The sequence below is a fragment of the Mirounga angustirostris genome, unplaced genomic scaffold (genome assembly GCF_029215605.1).
Source record: "Mirounga angustirostris isolate CCGP_5_RB_7025 unplaced genomic scaffold, mMirAng1.0.hap1 SCAF_8, whole genome shotgun sequence".
Classification (NCBI taxonomy): Eukaryota; Metazoa; Chordata; class Mammalia; order Carnivora; family Phocidae; genus Mirounga; species Mirounga angustirostris.
Window position 1 is genome coordinate 68,782,178 of NW_026991716.1, and position 15,479 is coordinate 68,797,656.

General features: G+C 41.7%; 1 protein-coding gene across 10 annotated transcripts in view; it reads left to right on the forward strand.

Moving 5' to 3' along the window:
• The first annotated feature begins 2,470 nt into the window (after window positions 1-2,470).
• Window positions 2,471-15,479, forward strand: part of BCKDHB (branched chain keto acid dehydrogenase E1 subunit beta) — a 210,614-nt gene continuing 197,605 nt past the window's right edge. For 3 of the 10 annotated variants that reach the window (XR_010413678.1, XM_064597797.1, XM_064597801.1), the window contains exons 1-2: window positions 2,471-2,716; window positions 14,354-14,431. Coding sequence is in view for 8 of the 10 variants with exons in the window: in XM_064597797.1 (XP_064453867.1) it covers window positions 2,521-2,716; window positions 14,354-14,431 (274 nt within the window). In the remaining 2 variants the exon portion in view is untranslated. The remainder of the gene's footprint in view (window positions 2,717-14,353; window positions 14,432-15,479) is intronic. The other 7 variants (XR_010413679.1, XM_064597803.1, XM_064597804.1 and 4 more) reach the window with 4 other exon arrangements.

Here is a 15,479-nt window from a genome sequence, read left to right on the forward strand (position 1 = left end):
AAACTAGTCTTTGAAACTCAAACTCTTTTCTCAAATTATTGTTTCTGCCATCAGCATTACAATCTACTTTAAAATTCTAAAGCAAGAATTTGAGCCCTTGGCTACTTCATGTCCCTGATGCCTCTGGTTGAGTTTGAATGGGAACAGGAGTCAGGACATAGGATATAAGACTACAGAATATTATGTCGCTATATATGAAGGGTATCCAAAAGCAAGCTGAGTTCAAACAGGCGTAGGTTGTACACGTACTGAAGCTCAATGACAGAGAATAAGCCAAGAGTCATTCTGAAGAACGACTGGCAACTTCGCTTTGTATTCCCTCCACAGTCATGGGTTCTGAAGGTGTTCAGGCAGGTTAAGTTTGCAGAAATGCAATTAGAAGTAACTTAAGCTAAGAGAAGAATCTATTTGAAGGCTATCATGGTGTCTCATAGTCTCATAGAAACCCAGGACCAGAAAGCACTTAGACCTCAGGAACAAATAGAATCTGGAACTCAAATGCAGTCTATTTTTCACCTTTTCTGATCTACCAGATTTCTGAAAATTCTCATTTTTTGCATCTCCCAGTGGCACTTAAAGATACCCTATCTTTCTAAATTATGCTTCCAAAATTCCCAGAAAATGACAGTTTCCCAACTTATTATCAATGAAATGTGGCCAGGGTAGATCCCACTTTAATAACATAGACATTTTCACGGTTACCAGGCAGATGGTATGGTGAGGATAGGGAAAATTTCAAATTCATGCCCCCTCAATAACAATTTGCTTGCCAGACAAATCTGTTAGGTGTTCTCTTTGTTGTTTCTGACTGTATGTAGTTGTAAGTCCACACTTCTTAGACCAGCGTATGAAGACCTTGAAAATCTCCCTCTAATTTATCTTTCTGACTTCTGTCAATCTCTACACTCCAAGTCTAGCAGCCACCAATCTGTTTTCTCTTCCTAGAATGCACCGTGTTCCTTCTGGCCCTGTTAGCCTTTGTGTTTTTTTCTTTGTTTAGAATACCTTCCCCTCCATAGTTTGCCTGATAATTTCACTCATCTTTTAGGTCCAGCTCAGCATTACTTCTAGAAACATTCTTGACTTCTAAAAACAGAGCATATTGCTCTTTGTATGGTTCACTTTGTTCACACTGTTCTAGAGTCCCTGTGACATTGGATTGTAGTTATATAATTTGTCTCTTTTCTCTACCAACTAGGACATTCTTTTATTATTATTATTATTATGATTATGATTATTATCATCATCTTAGAGAGGGTGGGGGGGTGAGGGGCAGAGGGAAAGGGAGAGAGAGAGAATCTTAAGCAGGCTCCACGCCCAACGCCAAGCCCCTCGCAGGTGTAGAGTAGGAATAGGAATAATGGATATATTGGTGTAGGAGTAGGGATAATGAATATAATTCTGGTTCTCTCTTTAGCAGATTTAAATTTCTGTCTCTCAGTCCCAAGCAGAAAACGCAGTTGGTGCATCTCCTGGCCTTTGTCCTCACCCCATTTCTTCTCTCTCCTCCCTCGCGTCCCTTGTAAAACCAAACATAGGTTGTGAGGCCAAGAATAACAGAAGAAGAACATCCTTTCCCCCTCTTCCTTCTTCTTCATTTTCTCCCACTCCTCTCCCAATTCTGTTTTGGGCCTGTCCTTCCCCCCTCCTACCTTCATTTCATGGAAACACTTTCACTTTTGTCTCTCATATTTTACTGTGATTTTTAAATTCATGAGCAGGGAAGGTATCCTTTAAAACACTTGGATTTTTAAAAAGATTTTTGAAGTTGATTATTATAAACGTAAATTAACGATTGGAATTCTCCAAGTTTCAAAGTTAGAGTAAGCCGGTCAGGTCATTTTCACGGCACTTGGGCAAAATGCATCTGAATTCCTATTACATGGATTTGCAGGATGAAATCTGAGTTTACCCCTCCAACTCTCCCCTAAATCCTGACAAACAAAATCACTAAAAATGTTTACATGCTTAGTAAGCATTCAAGGAAGCTTTGAATAAAGAGCGGAAGCTTTGAGCAGTGATTCCCAATTTTAAATGCCCATCAGTAACCCTTTCCATCTTTTACTTATAAAATAATACAGATAAAGAGTAGGAGCGGCTAAAAAAGGGTTACATTTTGGAAAGAGAGCATAAATCTCAAAATGAAAAAGTTATCGGAGGTAACAATGCAAATGACATCAGTACAGAACAAATCCAGGGTTAGTGTGTAACATTACAGACCCGCGTCCGCGCCGGGGGACCGTGCAGGGACTTTGTGAAGGCTCCACCTCCAGGGACAATTTCATTGGAGCTCACCTGCTCGCTCGCCCCCGCCCCAGCTCCTCTTCCGCATGCGCTCTACGAGCAAACACCCCTGGCCTCCCCTCGTCCCCTTCCCCACCCCCGAATTCCTAACTCCGATTGGTCCGTTTCATGGGTCCTCCCCTTGGGCGCAACCAATAAGGAAGTCGTCTCGGTGCTCCGCCCTCTCTGCCTGCCGGGTGCGGCGGCGTAGCTAGCAAACCCGGTTTGCAAGCGGGGATGGCGGCGTTAGCGGCGACTGCGGGCGGGCTGTTGAGGCTACGTGCGGCCGGGGCGGAAGGACAGTGGCGTCGGCTTCGAGGCGCGGGGCTGCTGCGGGGCTTGCTGCAGCTGGACTCGGCCCCTGGGGTTGCGGCGCAGAGGAGGCATGTGGCTCACTTCACTTTCCAGCCGGACCCGGAGCCCCAGGAGTATGGTGAGCTAGGGACTGCCCTGTCTGCTCCTGGTGCAATCCAGCCTCCCAGGCCTGTGGGGGCCTCGCAAGGAGGGCCACCCTGCTTGTGTGGGCGGCGGCCGGCAGGCTGATCTTGCATCTTGGTGTGATTCCTGCCCTGCTTTCTGGAGCCTCCCTACTTCAGGGTCTGACTGTGGTTTCCTCGTCGCTCTATTTTTGTGACTGTACAACCCTCGAGAGGCATTCCCTCAGAACCCTCGAGATGGGTGAGAGGGCAGACCGCGGTCTGGAAGGGCAGAGGGTGGAGGGGTGGTGCCCAGGGAACGCCTCCTTTTCTCAGTTCTCCATCCTTACTTTCCCAGCCTTGGCCCTAGGTGTTGTCCCAGTTTGTCCGGAACTGGGCCATTAACTGCAGGCACCGGTATTTAAAAGAGAATTTTTTCCGTATTCTTTAAAAATGATGATGATGATTTTTTTTCTTATTCTTTAATAATGATGATGATGATTTTTTTTATTCTTTAATAATGATGATGATAATAATATTATTATTTTTGCTTTGGCAGGGAAGAGGAAGTGGAAGGACTAAGTAATTGAATTGATTTCCCCCAAGTCATAGAACAGGTTGTTCCTGGAGATGGGAAAGAATCCCAGGTTTCCCATTTGAGCCTAGCAATGAGCCTGGGCTGGGCTAGGCTGCCACTTAGCTAAGGAGGGGGTAATTGATGAAGGTGAGGGGAGGAGGAGGCCATCTAGTACGCTCATTAGTAGGAAGGGCACGTAGCAAACTCCTCACAGTATGACAGTTGCATGACTTTTACCATTTCTTCTGCAAGTTATATGTAATCTCTGAAAGATCTAGTGTCTATTATCAGAACAATGGAAACAATAAGAGAACATTTACCTTTTCCTTGTCTGATAACTTCTCACATGCTAGATCTGATATTTTTGGAAGGGTGCCTATACTTGTGAATAATAGGCATGAATATATATTGAGTGCTTACCATAGGCAGGGACTGTGCTGAAAAATTTACATTCATTATATCATTGGATGCTTAGGACAACCTTTAGAGGTAAGTGATGTTAACTGAAGTCTTGAGATAGTTTGTCCAAGGTTACACAGATAAGTTAGTGATAGCTTCCGCTTTGGATTTTAATTATTTAGAATCTAGAGCTTCCATTCTAAACAATGTGCTATAATGCATGCAGAAATAATTTACTAAGAGGTGTACCACTTTTGTGAAACAGTAGATACCATAAAAATGAATAGCAATTTTTTCTCACCAACAGGATGAACCTTGAATTCTGTCTTGAAAGCAAAGAAACTTTAGCCCAATACTCGAGAAATAGAATATAGGTCTTCTTAATCTCCCCAGCCTCCTTCCATAATTGTAAAATTACTAAAATCCAGGTAGAATGATAATCGCGTTTATATGTTTGTCCTTATAAAAATAAAAATAAATGCATGTTACAGATAATTTGGATAATAGAAAAAAGTAAGAAAAAGTAATCTCACCATCCACTACTATTTGTAAATACTGCTAACATTTTGGTGTGTATCCTTCCAGGTATTTCCTTTCAGTTTAGTGGAATTAAATTATTCCATTGATCAAATTAGCAGAATTAAATTTTTCCTGTAACTGTAGTTTTAACGCAGATACAATCTGCATTACTTAATCAGAAGTATTTCCCCATATGATTACATAGTTTTCATAACCTTCTTTAGAAAGCGGTATGTTCAGGGTGCCTGGGTGGCTTAGTTCCTTAAGCATCTGCCTACGGCTCAGGTCATGATCCTGGGATTGAGCCCCACACTGGGCTCCCTGCTCAGCAGAGAGCCTGTTTCTCTCGCTCCCTCTGCTTGTGTGCTCTCTCTCTCTGTGTCAAATAAATAAATAAAATCTTAAAAAAAAGGGGGGGGGGCGACATGTTCCATGGAGTATAAACACTCTAGTTTAGTGGTTCAGATCTTGGCCCTAGAATCAGATTGTCCTAGGTTTGGTTTTGGCCCTGCTACCTATGATTTTGGATTACTCACCGTCTCTAGGCTTCAGTTTCTTTGTAAGTAAGGATTTTATAATAATACCTACTTCAGAGATTGTTACAAAAACTAAATATAGACAGTTGTGTACAATGTACTTAACCCAGTTTGACTACTAAGAAGCACTCACTCAATAAGTGGAAACTTTTAAATAATTACCATTATGCTTTTGTTTTACACTTCTGTGCTGTTCTAAATAATGTGGTTAGAAACATTTCATGTATCCTTTATGTATCTGAGATTATTTCTTTAGAATAAAGTCCTAGGGATGAGATTTCTGACTCAAGATAGGAACAGTTTAATGGATTTTTAATACATAGTTCAAATTATAGTTTATACTTCCATTTGCATGTATAAGAGTCTGAGTATTTGGTGTCATGATAAAATCACAGTCGTGCTGTGATACTGTGATTTATAATAAGAAATACATATTGGTCTTTGTCCCCTTTTCCTGGCACAGAGCTCCTAAACCTTTGCAATTCCCTTTGATGAGAGCAATAAAGGTGCCTTGTTACGCTGGTGGTAACTTTTTGAAAGCTCCTAGTTCATCTAAGGATGGAAGCTGGTCACTAGAGGAATCGATCGTGTGATTTCAGTCCCACCCCCGACCTTTGCAGAGGGGAATGGTTCTGGAGGTTGAATGAATTTAATCAGTCATGACTATGTAATGAGACCTCCTTTGAAAACCCAAAAGGATGGGGTTCAGAGAGCATTTGGGTTGGTGAATAGGTAGAGATTCAGGGATAGTGGCGTGCTCAGAGAGCGTGGGAGCTGTGCCCTTGACCCATACCTTGCCCAATGCATCTCTTCCATCTGGCTGTTCCTGAGTCATGTCCTTTTATAATAAACCAGTAATCTTGTAAGTAAAATATTTCTCTGAGTTCTGTGAGCCGTTCTAGCAAATTAATTGAACCCAGAGAGGGAATGGTGGGAACCTCCAATCTATAGCCAGTGAGTCAGAAGCATGGGTGACAACCTGGACTTGTGATTGGCATGTGAACTGGGAGGTGGGCACAGTCTTATGACTGAGCCCTTAACCTGTGGGGTCTGACACTAACCCCAGGCAGATGGTGTCAGAATTGGGTCGCATTGTAGGGCACCCAGCTGGTGGTGCAGAATTGCTTGGTTGTGTGTTAAAAAAACACAGATTGGAATTGGGATCAGAATTGTGTGTGTGCACGCATGCTTGGGTGTGTTGTTCTAATTGCACTTTGTTATAATATGTACTTGTTTTATTTCTATTAAGGAGTAATTACCAGATATTTGTTTGCCAGATTTATTTTCTCTTGTGAATTGGATGTTCCTCGTCTTTGCATATTTAAAAAATTATATGCCTAGTAATTTTGTCTATCAGTACGAATCCTATCTACCATTACTGAACAACTGTCTATTCCAGGTGTGATAGACATCAGTCTGTAATCCTCACAGTAACCTTGTGACCTAGAGAGTGTTATGCTCATTTTATAGATGAGAAAATTGAAGCTCAGAGATGTTAGTGGCTGGCCCAAGTCTGAGGAGTAGCAGGGCCAGAATGTGAACCCAAATAGGTCTATCTTCAGAGCCTCTCACACTACTGTTCTGCTCATGTTTTGTATATTAACGATATTAATGAAGATAGTAACTCTTTGTCTTTCATGTATGCTACAAATAGTTTTATTTTTAAAATTTTGGTTATTTTTACACATGAAAGAGACTGCTTAAATAGAGTGATGGTTGGGGTCGACTCTGAGGAGGTGACATTTAAGCTTCACCGTGAGGAATGACTAAGGAATTACCTCCAACGTAGAAGAAGAGTGTTCTCCTGGAAGGAAAAAGGGCAAGCAATGGGGAAGCCCCCATTGTGAGGTAGGCTTGTTCTGTGGCATCTGGAAAAGCCTTTGTGGTTACGCTGGGGGAGGCAGGCCGCTCTCAGAAATCAAGGGTAGACCAAAGAATCTCTTTCTGTGGGGATGAAGGTCTTCATTCCAGCATTAGAATTTGTAGAGAAGGGAACAACAGGAGCAAAGAGCGGCCAGAAAGCATAGGCTTTTATAAGGAATGAGAAGAAGTGAGTTTGTTTGGAGGAAAAAGAGGAGGGGTAGGAAATAAGTTTGGAAAGCCAGAAGAAAGGTTGGGGGAGAGAAAAGATTGAATATATCCAATGTAGCTTACACTGTGCTGGGTGCGTTACATTCAGGTTCAGGTTTGATTCTGTGGGCTGGGGAGGGCCATCACTTGCTTATAGGTAAGAGAATGACTTGCGATGTGCTCGTGCATTGTTATGAGGAGAGTTTATAGAATTGATTAATGAAGGGAAAGTAAGGAGACAGAGCGATCAGAGGGATATTGTACTGTCCATGTGAGAGGATATAATTGTTTAAAGGTTGGGGGGTGTCAGTGGGGATGATTGTGTGTTTTGAAGGCATTGACTAGATCTGGTGCTCTTTTGCCTGTGGGGGCTGAGGGGAAGGGGTATCAAAGATGACTTGACATTTTTAGCCTGGGATGCCGAAAGGAGGGTGAATGGTGGTATCACTGATACAGATGAGGGATGCTGGAAGAGAGAAACACGTTTTTGGAGAGAGGATAACTTAGGTTTGGATGTGTTGATTGGATGTTTTAGTGCGTTTGGGCTGCTGTTACAAAAGTACCATAGACTGGTGGCTTATAAACATCAGTAATTTATTTCTCACAGTTTTAGAGGCTGGGAAGTCCAAGATCAAGGAATTGACAGATTTGGTGTCTGGTGAGGCCCTGCCTCTTGGTTCTTAGCCGGCTGTCTTCTCACTGTGACCTCACATAGTGGAAGGGAGCTCTGTGGGGTCTCTTTCTGTAAGGGCATGAATCCCATTCAGGAGGGCTCCACCTTCATGACCTGTTCATCTCCGGAAGCCCCATGTCCAAGTACCGTCATGCTGGGGATGAAGTTTCAACATACAAATGTTGAGGGGGAGGACACAAACATTTATTCCATAGTATTGGAAGTGTTGGCAGAATATAGCGTTATGAGGTAGGCTCATCTGAGTGTTAGTCTGGCACCAACACAACCATGTCAAAAGTTGGGAACCTTTGAGACTAGATAATTCTCTCCATGTGTTTTTTCCCTGTCTTATTTAGAATTGCCCCAAATCGAGTCCTTCCTGTTTTCTCTTCCTACTTTGTTTTCTTCTTCTGACTTTATCATTGTTCATCCAGACTTTTCCATGGTACCCCGAAGAATGGTAATAATGACGGCAGACACTTTTATCAGAGCTTACCAGGTATCAAACACTATTCTGAGTGCTTACATGTAGCAATTCATTTAATCCTCATGTAACAGTGCTGTGATAGAGATCCTGTTATCATCCACATTTTTATGGTAAAGAAACTTAGATGCAAATAGGTTTTAAATGGTTAAACTTCTACTTTTTTTTTAAGATTTCATTTATTTGACAGAGAGAGAGAGTACAAGCAGGGGGAGTGGCAGAGGGAGAAGGAGAAGCAGGCTCCCTGCTGAGTAGAGAGCCCAATGCGGGGCTTGATCCCAGGACCCTGGGATCATGACCTGAGCCAAAGGCAAACGCTTAACCATCTGAGCCACCCAGGCGCCCCTAAACTTATACTTTTTTTTTTTTTTTAAGATTTTATTTATTTCATTTGAGAGAGAGAGAGTGAGTGAGAGGGGTAGGGGTGGGGAGGAGCAGAGGGAGATGGACAAGCAGACTCCACACTGAGCGTGAGCCCAATGCAGCGCTTGATCTCACGACCCTGAGATCATGACCTGAGCTGAAATCAAGAGTCTGACGCTTTATCACCTTAACCCGCATGCCCCTCTACTTTTTGACATTTAAACTTCCTTCATTGCACTGTTTTGCTCCCCAAGAACACATCTGGGCCTCTCCCCTGTCCCTGATTTTAGGCATTATGTGTATGTATAGGTTTCTTTATTCATTGTATGCATTTTAATTTTCTATGCATTTTAATTTTCTCCTGGATACTAAACTTTGTGCCAGGTGCTTAGCACAAAATACAAATGTGGATATGGACCCGTGCTCATGGAATTTGAAGTCTAGTGGGGGAGATGGACAACAAATAGCAAGCAAATGCATACTTAAATCAATCCCAGTTGCAATAAATGACCTATAGGAAATGTTCCGGTGCAGGAAAAAAGAATAATAGAGATCTAGTGAGACCCCTAAGAAGAGGTAGCATTTAACTAGGCTCTAAGGGATCACGAAGGAGTATCCAAAGAGGTGTGAAGGGGGTGCCAGGCAGAGGACCCAGTGTGCATGAAGGTCCTGATGTTGCAGGGAGCTTGGTTTGGGGGAATTGAGAGAAGAGTCAGGTGCTGAGCCTTGGGGATAATGGTACACAATAGGACTTCTGAGGTGGGCAGGTATGAGATCAAGCAGGGCTTTGTGGACATGATTTGGAGTGGGGCTTTATTCTGGGTGCAGTCAGAGAACTTAGAAGGATTTTGAGCAGAGGAGTAACATGAAATGCAGTACTTTTTAGGACTTAATTGTAGTAGCCCTTTGTTGAATGAGCGGTGAAGGAGTAGAAGTGAGGAGGTGGTACTATGGACTGAATGTATCTTCCCCATCCCCTCATTCTTATGTTGAAACCCTAATCCCCAGTGTGGTTGTATTTGGAGATGGGGGTCACTGGGAGGTAATTAGGTCATGAGGGTGGAGCCTTCGTGAATGGGATTAAAGCCCTTATAAGGAGAGACACAAGAGAGATTTTCTCTTCCACCATGTAAGGATGCAGCAAGAAGATGGCCTTCTGCAAACTAGGAAGAGGGTCTTCATCAGGAACTCACCTTGGTCTTGGACTTCCCAACCTCCAGAAGAGTGAGGAAGAAGTTTCTGTTGTTTAAGCCGCTCAGTCTGTTGCTGTAGCAGCCAGAGATGGCTAAGATAGGACATTAGGAGGTGGTTTTCAGGAACAGGAAAGAGATGGTGAGTTCTGGAATTCGGACATTGTAGCACTAGATTTTTTTTTTTTTTTTAAAGATTTTATTTATTTATTTGAGAGAGAGAGAGAATGAGAGACAGAGAGCATGAGAGGGAGGAGGGTCAGAGGGAGAAGCAGACTCCCCGCCGAGCAGGGAGCCCGATGCGGGACTCAATCCCGGGACTCCAGGATCATGACCTGAGCTGAAGGCAGTCGCTCAACCGACTGAGCCACCCAGGCGCCCTGTAGCACTAGATTTTAAGCTATATTTTGGAAGTAGTATATATCCAAAGATATATCCAAAGTATATATCTTCGGAAGAAGCTGTATTTTGGAAGTAGGATTGGATGGATTGGATACAAGAAATGAATCAAAGGAAGACATTCAAGGGTGCTTTCTCAATTTCTGGCTTGGACACTTGAGTTGAGGATAGTGCTGTTTGCTAAGATGGAAAAGACTGGTTTTGGGAGCAGACATCAAGAGTTTAGTTGAGTGCTTACTGAATTAGAAAAGCCTGACACCCAAGTTGGGAACTGGCGACTGTTGGATGTAAGTCAGAAGCTCAGAGGAGAGGTCTGGACTGGAGAAACCCATCTGGGAGTCACCAGCATACAGAAGAATTTAAAAACCATTTAGAGACCGACCGAGTAGGGAAGTATCCAGCCGAAGGAAGGGAAACAGCTGTAGCTCATCATACCAGGACATGTTACCAGGTGCCCTGAGATGGGGGACCCAGGGCTCCTAGCCATAGTCTCTTCAACTTTAAAGCTTTCTTAGGTCTTCCCAATTTTGGCCTCAGGTGGCAGTCTCCCCACCCCCTTCTTTACGGGCACTTTAAAAAGGCATTTATGATTATAGATCCTTCATTTATATTTTAATACAAAATGTTCTGTCCCTCATATTTGAATTCTCTATGAAACTTACTTTATGGGGTAGAGGTTGGGAAACGCTGTAATAGGGATTAGAATGGATAGAGGTACGTATATGGCACATACAAAGGGATTCCCGGAGGACAGGGCACCTGGGCGGGGGGGGCGGGGATAGAAGAGGTTTTGTTGGGAGAAAATAGGTAGTTTCTTAGGCATCTTTCCATTTCACCGTGTGGTTAGTGCCAGATTATGCCACTAAAATCATTCCTCCATCATGCTTCCACGGGCATGTCCTGATTGTCATGTGTGGGTTAGGCACTAAGTGCTGAGCTTTCTAAGGAATATGACATGAAAATGCTATGCTATCCAGGTGTATACCAAGGACTAGGCAGCTCAGAGGAGGTACAGTGCTGAATGTGCTGGCAGAACCTTTGGTTTCTGAAAGTAGATCCTCACCTTCCATATCACAGCTGTGTATTTTTATTTGTTCATGGTCTAACTACAAAGGCACTTCACTGTCTGCCTGCCCTGCTGTTGACCTTGTTTATTTCTAGACACTGCTCCTTGGGCACCTATTTGCCCCTTTTGTCTCAATCCTCTAGTTCTGTGGAAGGCTTCTCCCTTCAGTGCTACTGCATACTGAAGAGTTATTCAGAATAACTGAATTCTCCACCTCAGTATCACTTCTGCCTCATTCCCCCTCCCCTGCAGTCTGACTCTGAATTGTAACATCGGTAGATATTTTTCCTACTGTATTTCTTCCTCTTTAAGTGGTTGATTAACAATTTACTTTGTATATTTTATCTTTATTGAACTAGCCTCATATGTTTCTTTGTTCAGTCATTCATTCAACAAATATTTATCGAGCACCTACTACGTGGCAGGCATTGTTATAAGCACTAAGCATGTACTTCTGATCAAAAGCAGGTAAGAATCCCTGCCCTCTTGGGGCTTCTGTTCCATTGTGTTCCTTATATTCCACCGACACTACATTACATACCACTTTATCTTTGCAGCAGTGATAATGACCTGGTTTTTCACAATGCTCTACTTAGGACAGGTTCAAGTGATCGGCTCACTCCATCCGTAAAGCTATGTTTTACCAATTGGTATCCGTTAGCTGGTATCCCTGACTAGGGAAATTGCACTGCTGTGTCCATTTTTGTTTCGTTTTAACTTTTTATCTTGGAAAGAAGAGTTGTCAGTCTGGTTTTGAAATTTAGCAGCCATTTATTAATACTGGTGATTGTATGATTTGGCAGCAGTGTTTAATAATTTTTTAGTGTTCATAGTTAGACGTGCTGCAGGTACGTACTTTATCATGAGAGAACATAGGCATATCTTATCAATGATCTTTAATATAACCTGTAGGAGAATAAGTAATTCTAAGGTGAATAAATATTTAAAGTGATCTCACATGTGAATAATTTGTGATTTCTTCCCCACTCATTCACAGACCACACTGCAACTTTAAAAATAATTGAAAGATAGCTGTTGCGCTATTAAAAATTATTTAAATCTTTTAAAAGCATCTAGTAGCATAGCAGTTAATCCAAACCCCTAAAATTTTGCATCTATTTGAAAAAAGTATTTAGGAGTGGAAATTTTTGTGCTTACATGGAAATAAAGCCTTTAAATACCCATACTTATAAATTACTTTCCTACAAGATGAGTAGATTCTTTGTGGGTAATTAAGCAATACCTTCCAGATTTACTTGGTATGATTTTTAGTATTAAAGTATTTGCTTTTTTTGTACTCCAAACTCGTTGAAGCAATGAAATAAGATGTCTTGGAGGCATTCAGGATTAATTCAGATGGTCAGCACACTTGAAATAAATGCCACTTTAGATGTTTAGGCATTTTTATCCTTCTTAGGTTCTTAGCTATGAACATCATAATAGACAAAAATCTTGCTTTAGGAAATGTGTGAAATGGGAGAAAGAATGGGAATGTCACGGTGGTAGGATAAAAGGTTTGCCCTAAACCATTGTCATCTGATGCCGCGTACCAAAAAGCACTTTTAAAGAGGTTTTATACAGTGGAGAAGGATTTAAGGCAAGTATCTATTAAATGATATAGCCTTAGCCTGAAGAAAAATAGATTATGAGTCATGGACATGTGGTGTGATTATGTATCCTTTGGCATACATGGCATAACAATACTTTCTGGAATGAATTCCTATTAACCCCATCAAGAATAAGAGTAGATTTGTATTTTTTTTTTTTAAAGATTTTATTTATTTATTTGACAGAGAGAGACACAGCAAGAGAGGGAACACAATCAGGGGGAGTGGGAGAGGGAGAAGCAGGCTTCCCGCCGAGCAGGGAGCCCGATGCGGGGCTCGATCCCAGGACCCTGGGATCATGACCTGGGCTGAAGGCAGACTCTTAACGACTGAGCCACCCAGGTGCCCCAGATTTGTTTTTTTTTTTTAAGATTTTATTTATTTATAAAAATAAGAGTAGAAACAGGCCTTTATTTTCGGCAGAGAGGGCAGCAGGGCAGATCCAAGTGGGCATTGCCCAGACCTGAAGCCCGGGCATTCGGCAGTGTGGAAGGGGTCAGAGCAGGTAGCGAGTCAGAAGATTGAGTATCAGTGGATGATGGACGATGTCATAAATCAGAGCGTGCTGTGGATCCAGGCTGGGCTTGGGACGAAGATGGGTCTCCAGGATAAGGGTGAGTGGCCAGCGTGTATGACAGCCAGAGTGTTGATGGTACCGTTGTGACCCACACTGAATTAGGCCGTGGCTTTTGGGACACAGCAGGCTACCGAGGAACACAGAGGTTAGATGGGACCGTAGTCAGGGTAATTAGCAGGTGTTCAAGGGATTTGCTGCCAGCATGGCTGTGGGTTAAAGTGAACACTGGTGCACAGATCAGGCCCTAAAGTGAAGGTGGCCTGTGGATCAGAGAAGATTCAGGCAGAAGCTTTTCTCTGCCCTGAAGAGTGTTTTTGGAGAGGAGCTGACCCCAAGTTCTGGGCAGCACCAAGACTGAAAGCTCTAAAGTAATGATGTTCCTGAATTCTAACATTTGGAACTTTATTAAATAAAGTTTTATCCATTCAAGATAATACCAAGGTCAGGATGAAGGACACGGGCAAAGTCCAGTTTCTAATAATAAATAGCTCCTATTTATTTAGCACTCATTGTGTCAGGTACTGTCCTAAGTGCTTTCCATGTACTGTTCCATTTCACCCTCCTATCAACCTATTTAGGGAGCCAGAGGTTGGCTTGCAGAAATAATACTTGAGCAGTAAGACAGTAGGAATTACTCAGCATGGTGTGTCGAGGCATGGGCTTGTAGTACTCTCCAAACACCAGCAAGTTCTGAGTGCTCAAGTTTATCATTAGCCTTCCTCCCTCATTGTTTCATGGCCCATGGCTATTTGCTGTTACTGGCATATTTAACATGTGCCTCGGGTCATGTGCACTTTTAATGATGTATTTAACCCCTGTCCAGAGTGTCTTCCCAGACCACTTTTACTCTGGCTGGTTCCCTTTTCCGACTTCCCATCACTTTTATTTATTGTCTCTACACATTTGGTGACTTGATTAAATTCCTTTTTCCTTTTTTATACTTGTTTTTTAATTGCTTAATATGTGTAAATTTTGCTTCATCATCAAGCGCAGAAGTCTATATTGCTTTTGTACTTTCCACAAAACTAGCCTCATTGTGAATAATCCAATAAATTCACATAGTGTATTCTGTATCTTCCTTTCTACTTTGATTTTAGTCATGTTTTAATCAACTTTTAAGAAACTAGTTATTTTTTTATACATCTTGCAGTGTAGGAATGTTACTTAAAAATTTTTTTCTTTAAATTTTCACAGGGCAAACTCAGAAAATGAATCTTTTCCAGGCGATAACAAGTGCCTTGGATAACTCATTGGCTAAAGATCCTACTGCAGGTAAACTTCCTTTGTGTGTGAGTGTGGTAGCTGTGTTAATTCAGAATTGAAAATTTGCTGGAAATATTGCGTCTGAAGGTCAACGGTTAACATTATGTCTCCCTGAAAATTTTTAAAAGATCTGATCAAATGATTAAGGTTAAATAATCAGATTATGATATTAACACATTTTTTAAAATCAATTCATTATGAATTAGTTCTCATGTATATCTAACATCATCAAGTCAACTTTCTCCCATAGTATGTGTGGTCCTGATATTATATTAATACTTTCTGGATTAATACCTACCGTGTATTTCTGTTTCTCCAGCATATAGAAAAAAATGGGAGGTACCACTTCATTCAGATTTATGAATCTGTTTATGAAATGAAGATTTGATTCCACGCTTTCCTTTGAGATACATTGTCATCCCACTTAATAAGATTTTTTTGAAATACCTTTTATATTTGTAAATAACTTTATCTTATCAAATTTAATTATTGGTATAAAAACAGTTGTTCTGTATGTTTTCTAAATTTGGTTGGCTTTACTTCATATATATATGTATTAGTATATAAAAATATATATATTTAGTATACCTTGGGCTTCCACTTGAGAATCCCTGGTTTTAAGGTAAAGCAAAGTAGAGGTTATTTGTTAGGAGGAAGTGAGAGCTACACTAGTGGATGACGAGATCTTGCTTTGTTTGAATGTCATCTGAGAATGATTGATCTCAAAGAGTAAATAAGGGTGAATTGTTTTCCTAAGGTCCACAAAGCTGGTTAGGTGAGTTAATAAATTCAGCTCCATGAACACCCATTTTTATTGTCATTGCCTTGCTCACTATCTCCCACCATACTTGCCTCCTTTCACAAAATTTAGGTTCTTTTCCTACTTTGGACTGTTCTCTCACCTTGGAATGCTTTTCCCTCAGCCCTTCAGATTGTTGTCTTTCACTGTAGACCATGTAAGAAAGAGAACCACTGGTGGAGGACTTGAGCTTGGAGTGTGAGTCATAGTTCTGCCCCTTGCTTTCCTACTGGTCAAGTTACTTTACTACTGCTCTGG